Consider the following 21,655-nt stretch of genomic DNA (forward strand, 5'->3'; position numbering starts at 1 on the left):
AACGTAGAGAAGAGGTATATATTAAAGAAGTGGTTAATCCAGCCCACAGCAAATAAGAGCAAAGGATACACTGAAGTGCAATAGTACAAGGTAGACATACAAGCAAAGGGAATCGTATCAAAGTCCTCATCAAGAACTCCCTAGACTTGTGTCAAGGGTACTAGTTCAGTTTGCTCTTCTTGCCCCGATTCGTCAAGCGACATTAGTCCTCCTTCAAAGACGCTAGGGTTATCTGGTTTCACAATGTCATCAATCCGTGCTGCATCCCAGCTTTCAGCCTCCTTAACAGCGGCCTTGCGGACCTTTTCGAGCACACTTTCACTCCATCCCCCCCGCTCTTTATCGATCCATTTGTGTACTGTCCCACGATCCAAGGTTTTGAAGATGTCTTCGCCTCCAGGGGCAAGCTTTGCCAATCGAACAATTTCATGGGCTGAGCTAAAATTGGCCCGGAGCCCAGCTGCATTGATTGTTGACCAACGTGAGGGGTGGAACCAATTGGTCCGGACTGCACGCTGACGAGGGGATGTGGTAGTCGAGGCCGTGGGCGATGAGCTAGGGGGTTGGGAGATATCGACCGTGGATTGGGCTTCAGTTTGGTCAGGTATAGCCGTCTGGTGAAGTGGAGGCGGTGGAAGCATAGGTTGAGTTTCAATTGACACATTGAATATCTCATCAGTTTGATATTGAATCATAGGAGGTTGCAAGTGAGGCATGGCAGCAGCATATGTAATCGGGTTTGGTGCAGGTGGTGTCACGGGGGCCTAGAAAGCTAGATTGAGTACTGGTCGGTACCAAATGGGCATATGGATTCTCACCGTCCCAGACTTAACTGTTCGAATCTTCTTCAACGTGGTCACATCGCGAATACCTTCCTTAGCCTCTGCCATTTTTTTACGCATCCGATAAGCCTGGACGCGCAGCCGCCCTCGTTCACGCTCTCGCAATTCAGCTTCCGTGTCCTTCACACCACTGACTTTGCGGGGGGTTGATGGCCCAGCACCATTACTTTCGCCCTCCTGAGGGCATCAGTTAGTTATAATAAACAGAATGAAATGAACGATATCGTACTCACCTGAGCTATTGTAGATGGGAACTTGATCTTCTTCAGTGTATCTTTATCTCGCCTTCCGGCATCCACGTCTGCGAGTTTACGCTTCATTCGAAATCGCTGCACTCGCAATCGACCCCGCTCGCGATCTTGTGCAGTGCGCTCCGCCTTGGCTGCATTGATGATGGCTTCTGATCCCTGATCATGAGTCTGGTTTTGAGGGGGTTGTGGCTGAGATTGAGGTTGGGGCGGTTGTTGTAGCATCGGGTCGAGTGAAACGTTACTTGTACCGGGTGGCTCAGGTAACGGAGGTGGTGGCGGCATGGGTGGCCCTGTGTAATATTCGTGCTGGGCTGGGTGATGTCCTGGTTCTGGCACACCAGTGGCGAAATATTGCGGTACCGATGTGTTCATCTCGCTAAAAATGGATTGCAATCGGATTAAACGTAATGCAACGGGAAATATGTTTGATTCAGTAAGTAACTAAACTCCCGAAAGAAAGCTAAGACTTAAGGGCGACGTACAAAGTGCCAGGAGGAACAGGGGGTGGTACCAGTTCCGTTTGCTCCATCTTACTTCCAAGAGCTAAAGGGGAAATAAAATTGTGGTACTTGTGCTCTGGTGATACAGATTACTTGTCCCCCTTGTCGTTACAAGTAAGTTACGGTGGTGAACGCTGCTGACGGGAACCTCGTGTGCAATTTGAAACGTGGCCAGTGTTCGTAAGCGATAAACAAACGGAAAGTTTGAAATTACAAGGATTACGGTTACATCTTTTGGTACATTTCAGAAACCGAAAGCGCCCATGTCAAATTCTGGAACCTTCACTTCTTGCTTAGCTGCCTGCATCAAACTGCCAATTCCTGTTTTCCTGGGTTGGATAGCATCGCTTTCCTTGGGAGTTGAGAGAGGCCCTCCTTTGGGAGCTCCTGTTTCCGATGGTAATGGGGTTGGTACCTCCGGCACGGGAGAGACTGTTCTAGTTGGAGGGAGTGCTGAAATATCCATATCCATAATCAGGCTTTTTCTGCGGGTGTGGTTTCTTGGACGAGGTTGAATTTCACCCCTGCGTGATAAAGTGGGGGATGATGGCGCGCTCGAGACGCTTGAATTCCTTCGCACCGCTCCTTGCGTGGGTAACGTTGGTCGGTCAAATGACCATGATGTCGTGATCGCTAGCGCCAGTGGATGACAGCCTAGAGGAATATAGGTTATTGAGTGCATACATAGACCTTAATTGCCTACCCATGCGACAGAAAACACGAGCCATCTGTAAGACAAAATTGAACTCTGTTTGACCGGATATTTCGTTAACGCCTTTCACTGTCTGTAACGATTTGGATTTGAGTTGTGCGAAAAGTAAAGCAAGACTCGGATCATCAAAGTGAGGATTCCCGATTTCGTTGATTGTAAAATCGCCCTGTAATGACGATGCTAGTTGTCCTAGGGGCGTCTGTATATACTGTAAGCAGTATGCGCTTGATCAGCAGCATAAAACAAAATAGGCTCACCAGGAGGATCCTGACTGCAAGATCGCGTCGATCCAGCATCCAGAAGGCCCAGCTCCCAAGCCATCGATTTCCTTCCTTGAATGCAAGCGGGACGACGATTTTAGTCAGGATGCCGCGGAGCACTTGGCCAGAATCGCCCTCGACAACTCTGGCTAGCGCGATCGCGAGTTGGAAGTCATTTAACTGCTTAATACAAACGTTTACAGCATCCTGAAGGCTCCCTCCCAGCATGAAGAAGGCGGCAGCAAACTCTGCCAGAGGTTTAACAAGGTTCCACCTTTCGCTATAAATTCGCTCACCAAAACGTTGTTTTCCCAAAAGTGCGAATGCATTCTTCAGAGCTGCAGTGCGCCACCGGGGCTCCTTAAAGTCGTTAGAGAGAAATTTGACCATTAAGGGATGGTCTTTGTGCCAAGCCGCTTGCCTCCAAAGCCCATGGACGAGTTTGACCTTCCCTAAAGCAAAGTAGAATAAAGAGCATGAGACTGGGTCTCTATCACCAATTAAATATTGGTTTCGTGCCAGCACTTCCATTTGGTTTTTCTGAGAGCAACATTAGTAGCTATTTCGGCCACAGAGAAAATAAGCTCACTAAGTCCTCTGATGATCGGGTCCATAGGAATACTCCAAGAGCTTTGGCATCTGACCAGGTCATCCGTCCACCGCATGCCTCCGTCGAAGCATCCATCATGATTTGTTGACTTTCACTATGAAAAGCCCAAACAATGTCGCGATAACGTAGTCGTTCCCGTTTTCCAGCGCGGGTACTTGCGATGCCGTTCTGTTTGCCACTATCACCAAAAGTTTCGAGTCGCTTGTTTAGGGTGTAGAAAGAACGGATCGAGATAAGATATCTCAAGCCATTCGCATCGAGAGCTCTCCGTTGTTCGTCAATCTGTTCCAGTTCGTGAGTCTGACTCAATATCGTTAGTGTGTGGACATACCTCCAAGGTCGTCTGAATCATCACAATAAGGTGTGCTTGCTCGGTTTCCGAAAGATGTGGGAGCCGTTGTTGTCAAGCTTCTGCAGCAATCTTTCTACTAGTCTACGAGAGAACGAATGTGGATCATCGCTAGAGGCAAAGTTAATTGCGTTGAATTCGTAGACACTGGATCCGTCTTACTCATCGGCAGAACTTGACCACGTAATAATGGAATCCTAATTCTCAATCTAGAGGCATGTAAGTTCGAGCAAATAAAGTTACTCACATAAGATGTATGTCCGCTCAAAAACTGCCAAGCCGAAAGTTTGGTAAAGTATAACGAATCACTGCCAGCACCCTCCGCTGCATCGAAGCTTGCAGCAAGCCTGACAATTATTTCTTTTACTAGATCGATCTTTCCTGTATTTCCCATTAACAATGAGCAATGTGGTCCTGAAATTGTGAAAAATGAAAGGTCGCTTACCCCACAATAAGCATTGTAATAACATCTGTGGATGGTGGTCTTCTAGTGGACCATTATGCGAAGACACTATCTCGAATAGATTGCCCGAGTGTTGTTCTCTTGGCTTGTTGTTCAATGGCGTTGGCTCTTCAGAGTTATCGCACAAAAGCATTTGATGACCAGCCCCAACAAGCAACAGGCCGCCAGCCAACCATATCGAATCAGAAATATGGTACGGTATCAATCTGGATTTAGGGTCAGGCGATGTGACACTCAAAGAATCGTAAAATACTGACTGTGAAGTTTCAACTTTTCCGATTTCCACCCATGCAGTTTCGTCGTCAAAATATGTTAGACGCTGCTGGCAAAGGAGGACAACATGCTGGGCAAATCCGATTGCCAGGATAGACTGAGATTGGGGGGCGGCCGTGGAGGTCCAATCAAGGTCTGTAATGGGCTCGCTGGACAAGATTACTCGAAAAACTCTTCTCGATGAGAGATTAAGACAGCCTACTTGAGTATTCGAACATATTCCAACCCTGACGCGAACTCCGATTCTTTGTGATCCCATATTGTCAGCTCTTCTTTGCCTTCTGCAGTCGTGGCGACTGAACGAGGATACAATTAATAGGCACGCATACATGAATTATTGAATGACGTACCTAAGGCAGATTTTTTCGCTGTGCTACATTTCGCCAACTTGATGCTCGTTCTTTCGGTGTGAACTTGACCAGTTGCACGCCATTCACCATCCCCAGAGAGCGTCCAGAATTCTAGAACCCCCGAGTGGGATATACTTAGTATAGAATCGTGCGCTACTTGTAAAGTATCGAGTGTGAAAGACCACCCCATGGGATCCACTGGTAGAATTAATGCCGGAATTTCCTTGGATGTGGGGCCAGGGAAGGGTGTGGGGCCAAGTACATTCAGCTTCATTGGCAAGTGGTCGGAAGGCAAAGTAGAACGGATTTGAATGACTGATCTATGTGTGGTAATTGCCAGTATGGATGCCTGAGTGCCCGAATCCTTGAGAACAATTAGAGAATCGATATCAGGCACGTTATAATCGATAGTAGAATCGCTAAGGAGATGGTAAAGAGTCAATGTCCGGGATGTCTTGGTGTATGAAATAACGGCGCGACCTGGCACAAGGACGAATAAAGTGAATAAATAGCTAGGGGACGAGTCTGAGCGCACCTTCACTCAATACTACCGCGATATTTCCTGATGCCCACCGGCCTATTCTCACAATACCCTTGTCAGGGTGACGTCTCCAAACCTCTCCACCACCGCTCCCATAGCAAGCGCCCAAGGCAAGCCCGGAAGCGGTTCGTACAAAGCGCTGAATCTTTTCAATGCTTCCACGTCCCGCCTCGTCTACTGATAATCTTCGCACCCCACCTACTTGAGCATCAAAGAAAGAAAGCGGCGATACTATGTAAGAGTGCAGCCGGGGAGCAGTGATAATGAACGCGCTGGAAGACGAAGGCTCATAGCAAAGCGCAAAGCCACGTATGCTGGGTAGCAAAGTTTGTGGGGTGAATGCAAAGTAGCAAACTGATGTAGCAGAGTTGGCGGGCGGCGGTCAATATTCTACTCCAGTGCATGGTTAGCATTGGCGTCATCCAGGGGTCTGCAGACGCACGGTGATTGCTCGGACCACTACAGTCCCATCCTGAGTTACGACAGCAAAGAGATCCCAACCTTCGTCAATAATAGACTTTAAACGAGTTCTTCGGGCCTTTTCTTCTTCTTCTTCCTGAGGTGATCCTTCGATAGGCCGTTCCATGGCTTTACCCAATGAATCTACGACAGCGTCCCGGTCTAGTAAACATATCCTAGAGATAATACCAGACATCCCAAACGAATATAAGTCCAGTGATGCATGTAGCTGCAGGTGATCAGCAGAGTCCAGTACGGGCATGTAAATCCGGACAGTATAGTCAGCAGTGACGGTGTACAGAATCGTATCGGACCTATATTCGTTACCTACTTCAGTGAGCATACTCAGGGCTCTTTGAATATCCCAATCACTTACCGATTGGAGGTTTGGAGGCGCGCCAACTTATCTCTTCAACCTGACACATGTGTGATATGCACTGTATCCGCCTTCGACTTTCGAGCGAATAGATATGGACTTGATGCACGTTCTAGCGTCGATTAGAAGGATTTTTGTGATTTTCATTCTCTGCGTACCTTTGGTATACAAGAAATTCGCGTAAGTCCCGGGGAAATGGCCAGTTTCGAGCAGGAGTCAATTCTACACAAACAGTAAGGTCACGGCACTAACATTATACCATGAACAACCATACCTCAGATTAGATATTGGAGTCCACGTGGGGAGATCCTTTTGAGTATCTAGGCTGTAGAACGTAACCTCTTCACTACTGGCAACCGCCAAAAGACCTTTTGTCCCACGTTCTATAAGCAATAATACATGCTGATCAACGAATATCATACCATTACGCGAGACAATCATATTTACTCTCGCCTTATGGGTAAGCGTTGAATGGACCCGAAATAGATTGCGATTACGAAACGACGAAGAGGGCTCCCATATGCCAACCCTATCTCCCACCGATCCAAAGAGCTCAAATATTCAAGACTATTAGGGTTATTCTAGGATATATTCCTCCTACTCACAAGGTTCAGCTCCTGATCAACAGCAATACATTCTACCCTATTTATCTGATCGTCCAGTCGAGGTATTGCGTCGTCTAATGCGATTGACTGTAAAAACCGTAATGATTTCGCCTCTAATATATTTATAGTATCAAGCGACGGATATGCCTTTGGCTCAAGATTCAGCACATCAGTCATTTGTTCGAGAAATCAGGTCCCACCAAAGCTAGGAATCCATCCCTAGGTAGCGTCAAAAGCGCGGGAACCGACGCAAACTCATACTGGCCGGGTAATGAGTGACGCAGCCTCAGCATCAAGTTGGTTCAAGCCGTTAGGGAAGAACAATGATACTGGCGTTTAAATTCGATTTAGTATGTTAATTCGTGTGTCGATTCAAGTAGGTCGTCTAGTAGCCCAGTATATACGGAGGCCAAACAATGCGGATGGTGGTGAAAGTCAGAGACTATAGCAATGAATTTCAAAGAGGAACAAACAACCTTAATCATCGTCCCAATGAGGAAGTTGATGATTATAGTCGACCCTACTGGAAACCTCCACACCGCAATTCATTGATATCGACTGAATCACTTAGACCCGAATAGAGCGTGGGTGAATTTAGTTCTAGCGCATACCCTGCGCTATCAAATTGCGAGTCAAGAGGGCCAGCTGTACCAGTACATTCCAATACATGAAGGGATGGTTCGCGAATGAAACAAAGACACCCTTGGCAATTCTGCAAGAACATAAATCGTTTACCAACTTAAATCAAGAATGCGTGTCTAGTTAGGAAATATAAGACAGTACCAGATTGGTCTGGTCTGAGGAAAATATGCAAGGATGTGTAGTACTACCTTATGAATAATCATGAGACACATACAATCACTAGTATTACATAGCCTATTTTCCCAGTCTTGAAACATGCAAAATTTAGTTATAAATCGGAATGATTGAATGCAAAACCAGATTAAAGGTACGCGTAGATTCAGCTGCTGTAGATGTGGTGCCGTTAAAGTCGATCCCAAACAATGGCGAGAATGCACGCATTCGACAAAAAAGATACTATTTGCTGAGATTTGAGATAGTCCGGTAGGCTGAAATAAGCGCGTTCAACGCGTTTGTGATGATGTCGTTCCCTTCAAAATCAACGTAGCCTTCATAGGGCCAGTACGAGTTTGAAGTCTGGACAACTTGCTGAAGATTGGGCCAAATGGATAAAAGGTATCTACGAGCACGAATGTGTTTACGACCATCAATCAACCAGAAAGCAAAAAGACCGAAATCATTACACACCGAGCAAGGGGAGACAGATCAACCATCATGGTAGTAGTAGACAATGCGTTAATCTCCAGAGTTCGGAACTTGGAAGCAACTTGGGACCCAGAACTCGGCTGAAGTGGAGATCTCGAGCCAGGCGGTAATATAGATAAATCCACAGCCAGATGAACAAGCTCCGAGCTTTGAGAAAAACATTGTAAATCCTCTAGGTTGAGTTCACATTGGGGGATCCTGATTGTATGGGCCAGGGGAAAGATTAAGGGGAGCTTTTCAAGCGCTCCATGGGACAGCGACACATTCACCAGAGTTAAGTCTTGAAGTGACAGAGCGTCCAACACCTGGAGCGCGGCTGCATCACGAGGCGCAAAAGAACCACCAAAATCGATCTGGAGTTTGATGAGTGCAGGCGTATAGAGAACTATCGGCTCCAAGTCTATTGACGATTCGTCGTCGGATAATTCTACTTCTTGGTCGAGGCCAAGTATACGAATTGACAAAGACTTCACTCTAGAATATATGTCCATCTCAAGTACGCTGGTAATATCTGACCAGTACATTGCAACCAAGCTGAGTTCGTTTAACAACGGCAAAAATTCTGGTCCTAGTTGTGCGAGGCTCTGATTTAGCGACTCAGATCGGCAATACAGTTCCAATCGCTCCAAGCAGGCCAGCTGGCCAACTAAACAGATATTGGAGGGGAGCAGAATGCCCGCGCCACAACACAATTCACGGAGAGGCATAGTTGAGATACACTGGTAATAGGATGGCTCCCAAATTGCGAACGCCGAGGATAGTTGCGTGGACTTGGAACTCCAAGTTCGTGTTCGCTCCACGCCGGAAGACACAAGAGATAGTGTGTGCAAATTCGGACAGGTGGATTTGGCATGTCGCGCAAGAGTGCTTGCGAATGAGAGGGATAGGTGTTGGCAAACGCTTGTGTCTGGGCTAACACGAAGAGTGGTAAGCCCGGGTGACATGAAAGTCATAGCCCATATAAATAATTCAGTCTCGTCCGCCCTTCCGCAAGGCGACGTTAGAGTAAGTTGGGATAGATTGGGAAGAAGCGTATAGCGTTGGGAATGTTTCGACAATAGTGTCCAGTTGGAGAGTGTTATCTGGTCATAAAATATTGAATCGCCATTTGAGGTGTAGATTTCAAGCTTCTGAACATATGGTGCATATGAGTTGAATCGATCAAGGTTTAACACTGGAGGCAACGCCTGTTGGAGCCCATCAGCACTGCAATATTAACCTCTGACTTTCAGTGAATGTAGCTTACGATTGTGATTGTATTTGGTGCTTTGTACTGAAAATAAAGGTCGTTTGGGGGGTCAATGCTAACCCCAGGAATAAGTCTCAAAAGATTATGGACCCCTCGAACACTTTCCCATACTATGGGCGCGGTGATATTAAAATACGAGCGCGACACTCGAAGCAAAGACCCGCGTGTATGAGGAGTGGCGAATCGACATATGAAGCTAACAAGTTCCGGAATTCTCGACACCCGCGAAGGGCTGGATTCCATCATCATCAAGATTTTTTTGCGGGTATCACAATCTGTAACTCAAAAAAGGAGTTCGAAACAATTAAAGAGTACTGTAGCTCTGAGACTCGGAGTAGAAGAGGTAGAGGCTTCAACGCAATGCACGTGACTGGTATTGATGTACAATACTATTGCAAATTGCATCAGGATAAATGGAGTACATCCCTAAACACCACTCTACGGGTGAATGCATCTGAATTGTATGTAGGGTATAGATTCTCATCTACTTAAAATTCACCAAAAGTCTTAATCGATAAAGTGTCAGGCTATTGGCCGCCAACGCAACACTCAGAAAGATCTGATAGAAAACAAGCGAAACGAAACGAGCCCATACTGGATAAAATGGAAAATGGGATGAAACCCGTGCTCATAGCCAATGTCAACAATGGCGATAGTCCAATAATACATTATGAAAACAACAGCCTATACAAGAAACGAAAGTTCTAGAGGGTATGAGTCCGTACACTCGACGTTTGTTCAAATAGAGTCTTGGTTTGCATATTTATGTGCATGTATCAATCAACCGATTCGCCCTGCAAGGTTATGTTCGAGTTAGAAAGGTCAGCATGATCGAGATTCATGATCTACTCACGGGATGGGTTGCCTGTAGTCATCAACCCAAGTCGTCAAATTGGGGTTCGTGTATGCCTCGATATGCCTATTCACCAAATCACGGTCACCAGGCAGTCCTAAATTGCCAGACACCTTGCACTCACTTGTTAATATAAGTTGACGTCGGGAAATCTTCGGGGTCGCAACCAATATTTCTCTTTCCTTTTGGTTGGTACACACGGACCCAGTCCACGAGCATCCATGTAGGGAACTGCAAATGTTCGAAATCGATAGCGCCAAAGTTTGGACTGATTCCCAAGTTTACGATGATGTACATCGGCTCTTGGGGAACTGGCCGGGAACCGATTTCAACGACGGGATCAGCGGCCATACCGGCGCCACGAATTGTCCATGCGGGCTTGTTATCGTTGACCCATGTAATGTACCCGTCATTGCCAGGCGCATACTCGAAACCGTATACCGAGAAACACCCGCCACCTTGAGTGTAGCAGTCTTGGTTGGTTTCGCTAATGGCCGAAGTTGATTGTTGGAATACACCACCAACATAACTGTTAAGCTTCGTGACAGATCCATCGTAGATTTTGAGATTGTCAGAGTTATTGAACCAAGTGTATAGGTGATTAAAGGGAGCCCTATTGTGCACTGTTAGACGTGCCTTGGTTAGAGTGAAACATACAACTCACCATTGCCCAGATTGAGATACGTGACCAATCAATGTTCCACTGTCTACCTGAGCCTCAAAAACATCGATTTCAGGTGCGCTCCTTCCAACAAAACTACCATCCTTCCGCTTTGGTCCCGGGTGGGTCGGGTCATTCGGGCACGTACATGCACTGAGTCGCTGACCAGGAAGATACGACAACTCATCCCCGTTGCTCGGGTCGCCCATAGTATGAACCGCTGCAGGGCCGTTGGTCTTGGGATCTGTTTGGTTCGCGAGCGTACCAACGTCGCAACTATCGTACGACTGAGCAGATCATCGGTAAATAGCGTAGCATACACTTAGCCGAAGTATCGACTTACATAAGGCCACATGCCATCCAGGCTCGCTCCGTAACCAGCGCGACCGAGGTTGCCCATTGTCCAAAACGCAGGCCACAGGCCGTATACAGTTGATTTGCCAGGAAGAGATACGTTGGCTAATCAAACCAGGAGGCAATACGACGTCATTAGGGTACCGAAAAACTCTAGTTGATTTTCCAACTGACCTTCAATGTACCCGCCAGTGAAGCAAAACTTGTTCCACGAGGAAATAAGCCCTCCTTGATAATTGAGATTGTGTGTTTGCATCTTTCGCATGGTGATGTTGAGGTACCCGCCCTCAGTTGTGACCGCCTCAGGGTCATACCACTCCAAGTTGTTTGTTCCCCTGTACAAGTGCTGATCAGTATCCTAGTGGCAATGCAACAGCGTACCCGTGTCCCATGAGGACGCGCAACGTCAGTATGACTCACCAGTAGTGCAGATCGACTGCTTCCCAGAACGGATCGTCACCCGGGTAGAAAGTGCGACCGTCTGTATTGAATTCATCGCTAAATACGAGGTCCCATTCGGACCCATCTTCAATTGACGTCCTCGTGTATGCTTCCTCGGGAGTTTCGGAGTCGATGAGACCAAAGTTTCCTGGATACAATAATAAGCACATTCGTTTGTCTTGGACGATTTACGGGGAAAATCAAATTTGGGAGATACTCGGCAGTCCAAGTGAGTTACCAAAAATAGCGAGGAAACGAACAAGAACAATCGACAAAAGAAACGCACCGGGCATTATGGGAATTTGTCCTGTCGCGTTAATGCCCCCGAGGTTGTAGCCTCCCAGAGTAGAAAACTGTTTCTGGGTAAAATATGTGATCATCGGATATCCAGCGCTGTACCAAAAGAAACTGGTCAGCCTTGGCCCGCAAGAACTTGGAGCAACTTGCAATAATACTACAAGACCTAGTATAAGGAACAATAGACAACCAAGGTTGGTTGCTCCCCTCGACGTGAAAAGCGAACCACCCTTGTCAGCCTTTTTGTCACGCTGTGGGTCAGGCGTGTGCAGCTCGTCGTCCGTCTCGGCATATCCATGGTGGCCATAGACGAACGGATTATCCGCAAACGGGTACTTTTCCGATAACGAATCGTGGCCGCTCGTCGAAGACGCCTTGGAGTGCTGAGGGTAAGGTGTATCTCCCAGTGATGTGTGGCTACCCTTATCGATGTATCCGATCGGTGCTGCTGCGAGAGCCGCATGAATCTGGTGATCAGGTGTGTCGGACCTTGAGGTTGGGTGAAGCAGCTGGGCCGCAGAACCAGTCGCAGAAGAGTTTGCACCTGGAACACAACCCATAGCGATTAACATTCGTGAATTGAATTCTTTAAGAGATTGCGTTATACCTGCAAGATACATTTGTCTTTGGGCTTGGTTTGCTACTGGTCTGGGAGCGACCTGGGGGATCGCAGGCCCTGACATGACCGTCGGGCGGGGTCCACCAGGGAGTCCCTGTACATCGTAATATGAACATCTGCTACCGTCAATCCATTTCAACCAAGTCTTTACCTGCGCTTTGAATCGATCGGGTCGCGGTGGAGGAATGTTCATTGTCCCAGAGAGATCGTCGCGCCGCCCAGCCGGGGGTTGAGTTGGTTGTCGCCTCTGCATGTGCTTGTTACTGACGAATAATTATCGGAAATTAGAGTATGCAGAGGGCGGGAAGACAAATAGGGCGGTCAGGAGAAGGCGTCCGTTGGCAGGAGACGGTTGACAGACGACACCTCGCAGCTCCACTCTGACATATTCATCGCCGAAAGCCACGTGATAGGTATTCGGGGGGTCGATCATCCGGCGCAAACAAGTCCCGCCCTTCCTCGCACGAGGTCACAGGAGCCATAGTTCCCGCAGTATCCTATTACTGGAATCGAAAAAGGTACCCGATGCTCGCATATACCCAGTATATGCACTGTGACGGCATAGGTCTAGGCCATTCCTCCGCATACCGTGATATGATCAACATATACAATTTCCATATGCAGGCTATTCAAAGGAGCATGTACAAAAACAGCATACCCGCATTGCGATGCAGAGCTTCTGACTTCTTCAACCCTGGCCGACTACCCATCTATCGTGACCATAAGGGAAAAGATATACAAAGAACCCCAAAATACATTCAATCATCCCGGCTACGACCACCCACCCCCATATACAAAATAATTGAATCCTTGTCACTCCAAATGACAGGGCAATAGCACCAGGCGAACGAAATTTAATAATAGACCATATTCACTCGGATTGAACTGAGAGAAATTGGTAGATCCTGACGAAACTATGCACAAATAAAATTTCAAATCGCGTGCGCGCGGGAGGCAAAACGAGTGGGTGTCGTCAAGGAGAGTGACTCTATCGACCGGCGACGGAGGGATATCTGGGGCTCAAACAGAAAACGTGGGCACAAAAAAGACCAATAAGAATGTTCAAACAAACAAAAGTTCGTTTAAAATCCGAATTGAGAATGAAAAAAAAGAAAACGGAAAAAGGGAGATACCGATGATGAGATTTATAGTAAGTGAGACACAAGAACAAAACACAAGGATGTACGCGCTACATGTTCAACGCTGGGCGGGTTGGACTAGAGTGTTCATAAGGACATAAGGGCTCCAGTGACATATCAAAGATGAACTCCCTAGAATGCACGATAGGGTGCCTGGGCCTGTCCCTGAGCCTGCCCGGCTGGTGGATGGGCATAGTCCTCATAGGCGTACTCGCCCCCATACGGGTTAGGCATAGGAGGAACAGCGCCGGATTGAGAATCGTACGCAGCATGACCACGGCTATAGCTCAGGCCACGCGAAACACTAGCCCCATGACTGTAGGTGCTCTCGCTAACGCTAGGTCCACGCTGGAGATCCGCATAGCCAGGGCCGCCAGCATACTGTTGACCACCGTAGTACTGACCATAGGCATCAGGCTGAGCAGCGCCGGCCGTAAAGTCATGCGGAGGTGGGAAGTCTTGAGGGCCATAGCCATGACCGCGCTGGGAATCCGCGTACGTGCCGGCCTTGGCACCGTGTCCTTGATCGCTTTGTGGGACACCGCCACTGGTGAAGCTACCGTGCGACGCGCCACTTCCGACACGACGATGCTTGGTCTTCTCTTCGATCGCATCTTCGGCGATGCCATTCGTAGGAGGAGTCCAATCAATTGGCTGCATCCGGTCGTCAAACTTCTCCGAGGGGCTAAGCTTCCACTTGCGAATGACAGTCCAGATGGCCATGGCACCACCAATGCAAGCTGCAATAACGACGAGAACAATGATCGTGTTTTTGGTGATAGTCTTAGTTCTCTGGGCCTTTGCCGACTGGGAAGCGGCAGCAGCGGCCGAAGGCTCCAGCGATGTAGTAACAAAAACTTGAGTCGTCACTGGGCCACGGTTGGGACTAGGAGTGGGGGTAGTAGGAGTACCAAGATTCAGAGTTGGAGTTGTCTGGGGGGCTGGGGCCTGTTGGGTAGTCTGGGGAGCTTGCTGGGCGGTGGTGGTGGGGGTCGGAGCAGCACTGGTGGTAGATGAAGTACTAGTCGTGGTGGGTGTTGAGCTGGTGGTGGTGGTGCTAGTCGTGGATGAAGTAGAGCCTAGTCCCAAGAGACTGGTGAGAGGATCGAGCAAACCTCCACCAGTGCTAGTGGTCTGAGCCGCCTGTGTTACACAATGAATAACGCCCAACAACCCGCCTTTCACACAACCTACCGAAGTCGACGAGCTCGAACTGGTGGTCTGAACAGCCGAGCTCGTCGTAGTGGGAGTAGTAGCTGTCGTAGGGGCAGCCGATGTCGAAGACGAACTTGTCGTTGTGGTGGTGGCAGCAGCAGCTGTCGTCGTCGTCGAAGGGGTTGCAGCCGCGGAACTGGAAGCCGAACTTGCAGTCGGGAGCAGGTCGTCCGACAGTTGACGAACACGCAGTCCGATCACCGCAGCAGCACCAATCGCCCCAGGACCCGCAACGGGTGGACCACGCTTGCGGATCATCCGCTGGTGAGGGAGCGTATCACGGCCATTGGCGGGAACAGCAGACAAAAGCGATGCTGCGAGCGCGACGAAGAGCGGGATGTTGAGTCGGGTCATCGTTGGTTGTCGGGTCTACGTTGGTTCTATGCTGTCAATGTTTTGTCTACTGGGCGCCAAGCAGGTCAGTTGGGTGGAGAGAATAAAGGAGAGTACAAGGTGGAGAGGGTGGAGAGGGGGGACGGAGGGAGCACAGGAGATGAGAGGAGCCGAGGTTGATAGGCGGGAGATGGGTTGATAAAAACTAGGGTGCTCGCACGTCCAGCGCAAATGAAACGAACCCCGGGGCGCAGGTTGAACCCGTACTCGGAAAAAGTCGCAATTTCGATTCAGAAAATCTCAAAACTCACAGTAAAGGAGAGGAACAAGCCTCAGGTCAACTTTGGGCTTTTATCGAAACGAGTGATTTGAGACAAACTCGGCTGCGGTAGGTGAGTTGAGTTGTGGGAAGCGTGATGGATGGGAAGGTGGTTGGCAGGGGACAGCGACGCAGTCGGCGTTTATTGTAGAAGTGGATTTCGTAGGGAGCAACCACCGATGCTTCGATTCAGTCGGGCCATCAATCAATTGGATATAATGCCCACGTGCACCGGATAGTGTGCGCATATAGCCACGTGACTTGAATGACGTTATTACTCTTGGGTATATGCCAAGCAGCGAGAAGCTAATTTACCTGGTTCTAGTAGGATGCGACTCGAAGCCAGGTGTAATAAATGTGATCCGAGACATGGAAGCGACCGAAAAGAAGTATAATTAAGTAGCCTGCCTCGGGTCTTTTGGGATATCATCTGCGCATATCCAACGAACACGGATGTTTGCTCATCTCCAGGTAAACCAAACCCGAGTTTTGCATAAAATGGTAACGATTTCGAAGTGCACATGTAGAAACAAAAAGGGTGCATTGGCAGCATGAGTAATATCCATATTAGCGGCGATAGCAGAGGGGTGCGGGTGCGGGCAATGACGGGTACAATACTATCTTAACTAGTACGAGCACAGGCCTTGTGGTTTTGGTGGGTGCAGTAATGAATATCGACCTGGTCATCATAAATGTGTCGAAGAAAGACAAGGGGGCTAATTTCTTTTAATATTCGCACTCTGTACTATATGTACGTAAGCCACAGAGCAGCAATGGCTTTATGGGAAATAGGTCGCTCGATCAAGTTGGTGGATTTTTCTTCTATAATGATATTTGACTACAGGCTTGATTATTGTGCAAGGAAAATGTTTACATCAGGCTAGTGTAACGCGCTGACGTTTAGCTTCCAGAACTCAGCTCAACGAGGCGGGGTGCAGATACACGAGTTATCCCGATATAGCTGACAAGCCTGCGCCTTCATCCCCCTAACGCGTAAGGGAGGACGTTGAGCTTGACTATAGGCTTCATATATGCTATGGTTGTACATGCTAGCTAATGGGGTATTCTTAAATAAGAACGCTCAATCAACGGCGAATATAGGCGGATGGCACCCCCGAGCGATCTCAGCGATCGCTATTTGAGATGAACGCCTTGTCGTGGTTCAGGGCTCGAAGTTGGGGCCTCAAGGTCAACCCTCGGACGCAGACGGCGTGTTGTTCGGTAACTCATGGATCACTCTTCGGCCTATACAAAGGATTCGAGTCGGCGGCCCCTTCCATCTTTCTCATCCACCCTCGAGCCAACAGTGTCGCGTAAACCGGTCGCTATGCATATACCACAAGGTGCCCAACCAGAGCCATTGAACGTACTGTGGGTAATTATTGATGACCGGGGCTGCTTATCTTCTGACTAACAATATGAGCCTAGTGTATTTGGTCCAACAGGAGTAGGAAAATCTACGGTAAGTAGTACGTTATACACAATTAGTTGGAGGTTAAACTCAATATAAAAACCCAAGATTATTAACCTCCTAACAAATTATTCCGCTCAATTACCCGTCGGAGATTCTCTCCAATCGTGCACAGAACATATCGCTGTCGCCTCTGTATTTCACAAAGGACGGATCATAAACTTCTTCGATACACCAGGCTTTGATGACTCTGAGAAAAAGCCAGCTGAGCATCTTGCGTTAATAGCAGTATGTCTCTCCGAGCTGTACGTATCATTAGTCAACTACAATTGTGGGCCGTATGGGCAGAAATAGCTAATGGATGTGCAGGTACGAATCAGCCCAGCACAAACCACATATCCACGGGGTCCTCTACGTCCACAGGATCACAGACAACCGGATGACGGGATCGAGCATAACGAACCTTCGTGTGTTTAGAAAATTGATCGGACCACATGTGTTCAAAAATTTGGTGTTCGTGACCAACCGGTGGACGAATCCCCTAGATCCCAGGCATATCAAGTTCGAAGACGAGTTGGTGCACGATGACAAGTACTTTGGTCGAGCTATCAAAGCAGGAGCAAGAGGGGGCGTTGATTATCGTATCTTCGAAGGATCCACTTGCTCCCAGGCCCAGAACACGTTGCTTGATTTATTCCTGGGATATGACCCTGAGCTCTTACAGATTCAACGAGATCTGATCGACGAGAACAAGGCGATAGGAGACACCGAGGCAGGCCAAGTGGTTTTCGAGGATTTGAATAAGTTCAAGGAGGATATCAGGAAGGAGGTGGAAAACCTAAGGCAAGAGCTGTCGGAGCTCAAGGGTGATGATGAGTCCAAAGAGGAAATCGAGAGCGAAGAGATCGGATTAATGAATCGGCTGGCCGATGCCGAGAAACAAGAAGGTCTATTGCGTTCTACGCTTGCACAGATTCGGAAGCACCCAGGCTTAATAGCTGGGTTTGCAGCAGGGGCGGTGGGACTGCTAGGCGCTGGGATGGCTGGGGTGGTGGAAGTAGCGAGCGCGGCAAGTTTAGGGGCCTCAACTGTGGCGTCTGGGGCAGCGACTACAAGTTTTATTCAAACGCTGAGCGGCGAGGCTGTACTCAACGCCGTGCATACCATCGGTTCAGCTGGAATAGCGACTATCATGAAATTGGCAGGATTGTAGCATGGAAGGATTTTCTCTCAAGTTTAGAGCATTCAGTACTAGTACGCAAGAACTTTGCAGAACTAGAGGCCTTGGTTGTTTGCATTAGTTTATCAATTTCTTTCATACATGGTCATCTATCACTTTCTAATTATAAGCTTTACAATTTGAGTGATAAAATAACAACATTACATTCTAAGTCCTACAAATACACACATGCCAGAGAAATAAGTAGTAGAGCGTTATGTCTCAACCGAAATACTGAGATATGGACATTCTGTTCGAATGCACAATGTTGTTATACGCATGTCCAATCGCGCCAAAATAAAATACACCTTCGGGCACTTAAAGTTCGTTGCAGGTCACTCACTGCTTCACTTGGAGTACAGCTCATCCTCCTATCAATATCAAACAAAATCCCTCAACAGACGTCGCTCGCTTGTTTTCAGATCTTCTCCCAGGTACTGGAGCTGTTCACACTTGGTATTTCAAGAATACCGAACCCCTTCATACCTCGCGAATTATTGCCAGGATGGGTATACAAAACTACGTCTGTACAAATCCAGGATACGTGAAATAATATTGACCCCTTCGGGTGGCTCATCGTATTCTAGATATGCCCCTATCTTTTGAAGACTATGCAATTCACGTCTAAGTCTGTGGCTTGCGCGTACTGGCTTGAGCTGTACCCGCCGTTGATTTCGACCTAATCCCCTGAGCCCTAAGCCTATAAAATATAGAGGCTGGAACGCAATCTACCCAGCTCATCCCATCAATATAAACACTATGGCTTCTCCACCTCCATATACATCATCTCAGAAAGAAAATGGTGACAAAGCAGAGCCATTGAACGTATTGTGAGTCGTGAATACGTCACATGGTTTCGAGAAACCAGAATTAACAACCTGTATGCGTAGAGTATTTGGACCCACCGGTGCCGGAAAATCCACGGTAAGTGATACTAACACCTAGTGCGTATATACCTGGGATCCTCAGAGCTTACGATATTCCTTTGGATTATAGATAATCAATCTTCTCACCGATAACTCGGCCAACCTAGCAATCGGAGAGGGGCTCAAATCCTGCACGGAGAGGATGAGCAGGGCCACCCTTCCTCGGATTCACAAAGGACGGAAATTCACATTTTTCGATACACCAGGGTTCGATGATACGAAAATGGCCCCAGCACAGCAACTCTTGAAATTAGCCCATGGGCTAGACAAGCTGTGAGTTTTACGGCTTTGAGTTTGTGTGTTTCTTGTATATTGGTTGATATTAACAAAAATCCTTTGCAGAAATACAGAACATAGCAGAAAGCCACACATACACGGAGTCATCTACGTGCATCGTATTACGGACAACAGAATGAAAGGATCGGCAGTTGACGCTATACGTGTGTTTGAAAAACTCATTGGCGAAGATATGTTTGACCATGTGGTAATTCTAACCAACATGTGGGATAACCCTCCCGACGAAGCCCACAAGCGCTACGAAGACGAACTCGCGAAGGAAGAAGAGTTCTTCGGGAAACTCATAAATGCAGGGGCGAATGCTGGAGGTCGCTATAGGATCGTGAAGGGATCCACTGCTGAACAAGCACAATCGGCGCTACTCGATGTATTCGTGAAGCGCCCATCCAAAATCGCTCAGATTCAAACTGAAATGCAAAAGCACGGTGTTAAATTGGGGAGTACCTCAGCAGGCCGGGCGGTACGCAACACAGTATCTTCAATGCGTAAAGATCTCGAGGACGAGTTGAAAGATCTTCGAGAATACTACTCTGAATTTCCCAGCAAGGATCCGATAGAGCAAGATCGGATGAATCAAGCGATCCAAGACCTTGAAACCAAGTTGGCTGCGCTATTTATACAAGAAAAGCTACTAGAATTGAGCAAGAGTTGGATGATTTGGGTGATTTGGACAGCTGCGACGACCGGGGCAGCTATGGCCGAAGTAGTCGGAATGATATCTATCAGTGCCTGCTCCGGAGCTTGCGTTGTAGGAGCGGCGGCACCGGCGATAGGCGCTTTAACAGTGGCAGGAGCAACGTTGGTTTATGGAGGGATCAAGAGCTTCTCCAAGTGGATATGGAACGCCTAGCTCAAAATCAAACAATGGGTTCATGTGAATTAAATTGAGATACGAGATACACGATCTACTATCTTTGTTGTTTTCATCTTGCCAAATGTCAATTTAATGAACAGCTTTGATCAATATGTTCAGATTAAGTGTACAAAGGCGGGTCCACATTGTGAGTGAATCTGTACGCATGTACCCAGGAATGAGCCTTTCACCGTTATATCTTTTAAGCTTCTGACGCATTTAATTTTATAGTTCATTCCCGCCAGGTCTTAGCCCCATTCGATGGCTATGGAGGGTACCAGTTTCCCTCAAGGATTTGCCGAATTTAAGCTGCAGTGATATCGAGTTATTGGGTGACCACCATTAAGGCCATATAAAATAAAAATAGCAACCAATAGAAAAAGGCTCAATTCCAACATATGAACAACGTGGATACCAGATTTAGAGGCCATGGCACAATAGGCATCTCCATCTTGACAGGAGTCAAGGAGTTGTGGGCCCGTTGTAACGGTCTGCCTTGGGGAGACTATAGCGCTAGGGCCTACAGATGATACTCGGTCCATGCATATGCCATGGTTCGGCCAAAAGACCTAAGGTGATCTAAAAAGTCTATGAATCAGATAGGAATAATAATCCGGTGCGAGTTGATCAATGAGACGAGTCTACCGATATTATAAATGACCTGGGTACTGGATTTAAGACCGACGCTATCCAGCCCTGAGGACGCGAGAGCATACCATTAAGGCTGAGAACTGAATCCAAACGATTTGAGGATCGCCCTCGTTGGGCATCTTTTTAGCAACACGGGTACTTGCATTATTTAGTAGTAGCGCAACATTGCTATTTTTAGTTAATGGTATTCAAAGTAATAGTTACAGATTGGTCGATTGTATATATGGGTATCACATGCACTTTCGAGTCAATAAAGGTCGCACGAACGATACTTTGTACTCGTACAATATTCATGGAATGGATACGGGTTTGCTAGAAATATATACAATATATAAATTTTAAGAATGTTACGGTTGGTGGGCGTCAATAGAACGAATGCCACCGTACAGCAGGGTAGTAGTTCGCAAGTAATTTACTTCTGGCGGAGCTTAGCCACGGAGCAGTACGTCTTTCTACTTCAGATGAACGAGCCCTGTGAGTTCTGGCGTGATCGACTGCGGACTCACTACTGCCGCCACGGCCGAACAGGACGCGGTGCGAGTCATTGATGATCACATTCTCCCACCCCTACACGCGACTTCGGCAGTATTTGCAACCATGCATGAGCCAATCACCTCGATGAAAACACGAAATTCGCGTGGACGTTTCCTCTCAGAGTCGCGTGTAGCAGACATAACAGGAACCATGCCTTAAGATAGACCGGGCTGATCGGGGAAGCACATCCATTCAAGGGGCCGATAAGACATAAATGTAATCCGATAAAATGCGAGTGTGGCAACCTCTGGGTCATTGCATTTTTCTGCATTAAAAACTGCCTATTGGCTTGTGCGTGAGCTCAAGTGTGAGTTTGTAGATCACGTACATGTGGGCTGGTTGTGTGAAACGGAGTTGTTGGTGGCGGGCTGCGAGCACATGGAGTCTCAGGATACACATGCTTCGT

General features: G+C 47.7%; 6 protein-coding genes across 6 annotated transcripts; 2 read left to right on the forward strand and 4 right to left on the reverse strand.

The window, feature by feature from the left end:
• Positions 1–140: 140 nt before the first annotated feature.
• Positions 141–1,622, reverse strand: RhiXN_11584 (uncharacterized protein; the record flags this gene model as incomplete). Its single annotated transcript, XM_043331399.1, has 4 exons — positions 141–764; positions 819–1,019; positions 1,076–1,469; positions 1,576–1,622. 4 exons carry the CDS (start codon positions 1,620–1,622, stop codon positions 141–143), a joined length of 1,266 nt encoding a protein of 421 aa, XP_043184909.1.
• Positions 1,623–1,837: 215 nt separating this feature from the next.
• RhiXN_11585 (RAV1-regulator of (H+)-ATPase in vacuolar membrane-like protein) lies at positions 1,838–6,035 on the reverse strand (the record flags this gene model as incomplete). The annotated part of the gene is made up of 16 exons (XM_043331400.1): positions 1,838–2,247; positions 2,297–2,504; positions 2,563–2,813; positions 2,862–3,105; positions 3,155–3,479; positions 3,531–3,635; positions 3,687–3,721; positions 3,772–3,905; positions 3,970–4,193; positions 4,245–4,409; positions 4,463–4,556; positions 4,611–5,090; positions 5,146–5,465; positions 5,507–5,541; positions 5,594–5,937; positions 5,987–6,035. 16 exons carry the CDS (start codon positions 6,033–6,035, stop codon positions 1,838–1,840), a joined length of 3,423 nt encoding a protein of 1,140 aa, XP_043184910.1.
• Positions 6,036–7,823: 1,788 nt separating this feature from the next.
• On the reverse strand, positions 7,824–12,605 carry RhiXN_11586 (glycoside hydrolase family 16 protein; the record flags this gene model as incomplete). Its single annotated transcript, XM_043331401.1, has 11 exons — positions 7,824–9,065; positions 9,125–9,182; positions 9,981–10,046; positions 10,105–10,593; positions 10,645–10,928; positions 10,985–11,100; positions 11,170–11,330; positions 11,416–11,584; positions 11,723–11,899; positions 11,960–12,446; positions 12,504–12,605. The coding sequence occupies 11 exons, from the start codon at positions 12,603–12,605 to the stop codon at positions 7,824–7,826; spliced, it is 3,351 nt and encodes a 1,116-aa protein (XP_043184911.1).
• A 1,018-nt stretch (positions 12,606–13,623) lies between these two features.
• Positions 13,624–15,060, reverse strand: RhiXN_11587 (uncharacterized protein; the record flags this gene model as incomplete). Its single annotated transcript, XM_043331402.1, has 2 exons — positions 13,624–14,634; positions 14,686–15,060. 2 exons carry the CDS (start codon positions 15,058–15,060, stop codon positions 13,624–13,626), a joined length of 1,386 nt encoding a protein of 461 aa, XP_043184912.1.
• Positions 15,061–16,586: 1,526 nt separating this feature from the next.
• RhiXN_11588 (50S ribosome-binding GTPase) lies at positions 16,587–17,982 on the forward strand (the record flags this gene model as incomplete). The annotated part of the gene is made up of 4 exons (XM_043331403.1): positions 16,587–16,729; positions 16,787–16,820; positions 16,878–17,074; positions 17,139–17,982. The coding sequence occupies 4 exons, from the start codon at positions 16,587–16,589 to the stop codon at positions 17,980–17,982; spliced, it is 1,218 nt and encodes a 405-aa protein (XP_043184913.1).
• A 765-nt stretch (positions 17,983–18,747) lies between these two features.
• RhiXN_11589 (50S ribosome-binding GTPase) lies at positions 18,748–20,061 on the forward strand (the record flags this gene model as incomplete). Its single annotated transcript, XM_043331404.1, has 4 exons — positions 18,748–18,818; positions 18,879–18,912; positions 18,985–19,187; positions 19,257–20,061. The coding sequence occupies 4 exons, from the start codon at positions 18,748–18,750 to the stop codon at positions 20,059–20,061; spliced, it is 1,113 nt and encodes a 370-aa protein (XP_043184914.1).
• Positions 20,062–21,655: the final 1,594 nt, after the last annotated feature.

This window comes from Rhizoctonia solani, chromosome 12 (genome assembly GCF_016906535.1).
Source record: "Rhizoctonia solani chromosome 12, complete sequence".
NCBI lineage: Eukaryota > Fungi > Basidiomycota > Agaricomycetes > Cantharellales > Ceratobasidiaceae > Rhizoctonia > Rhizoctonia solani.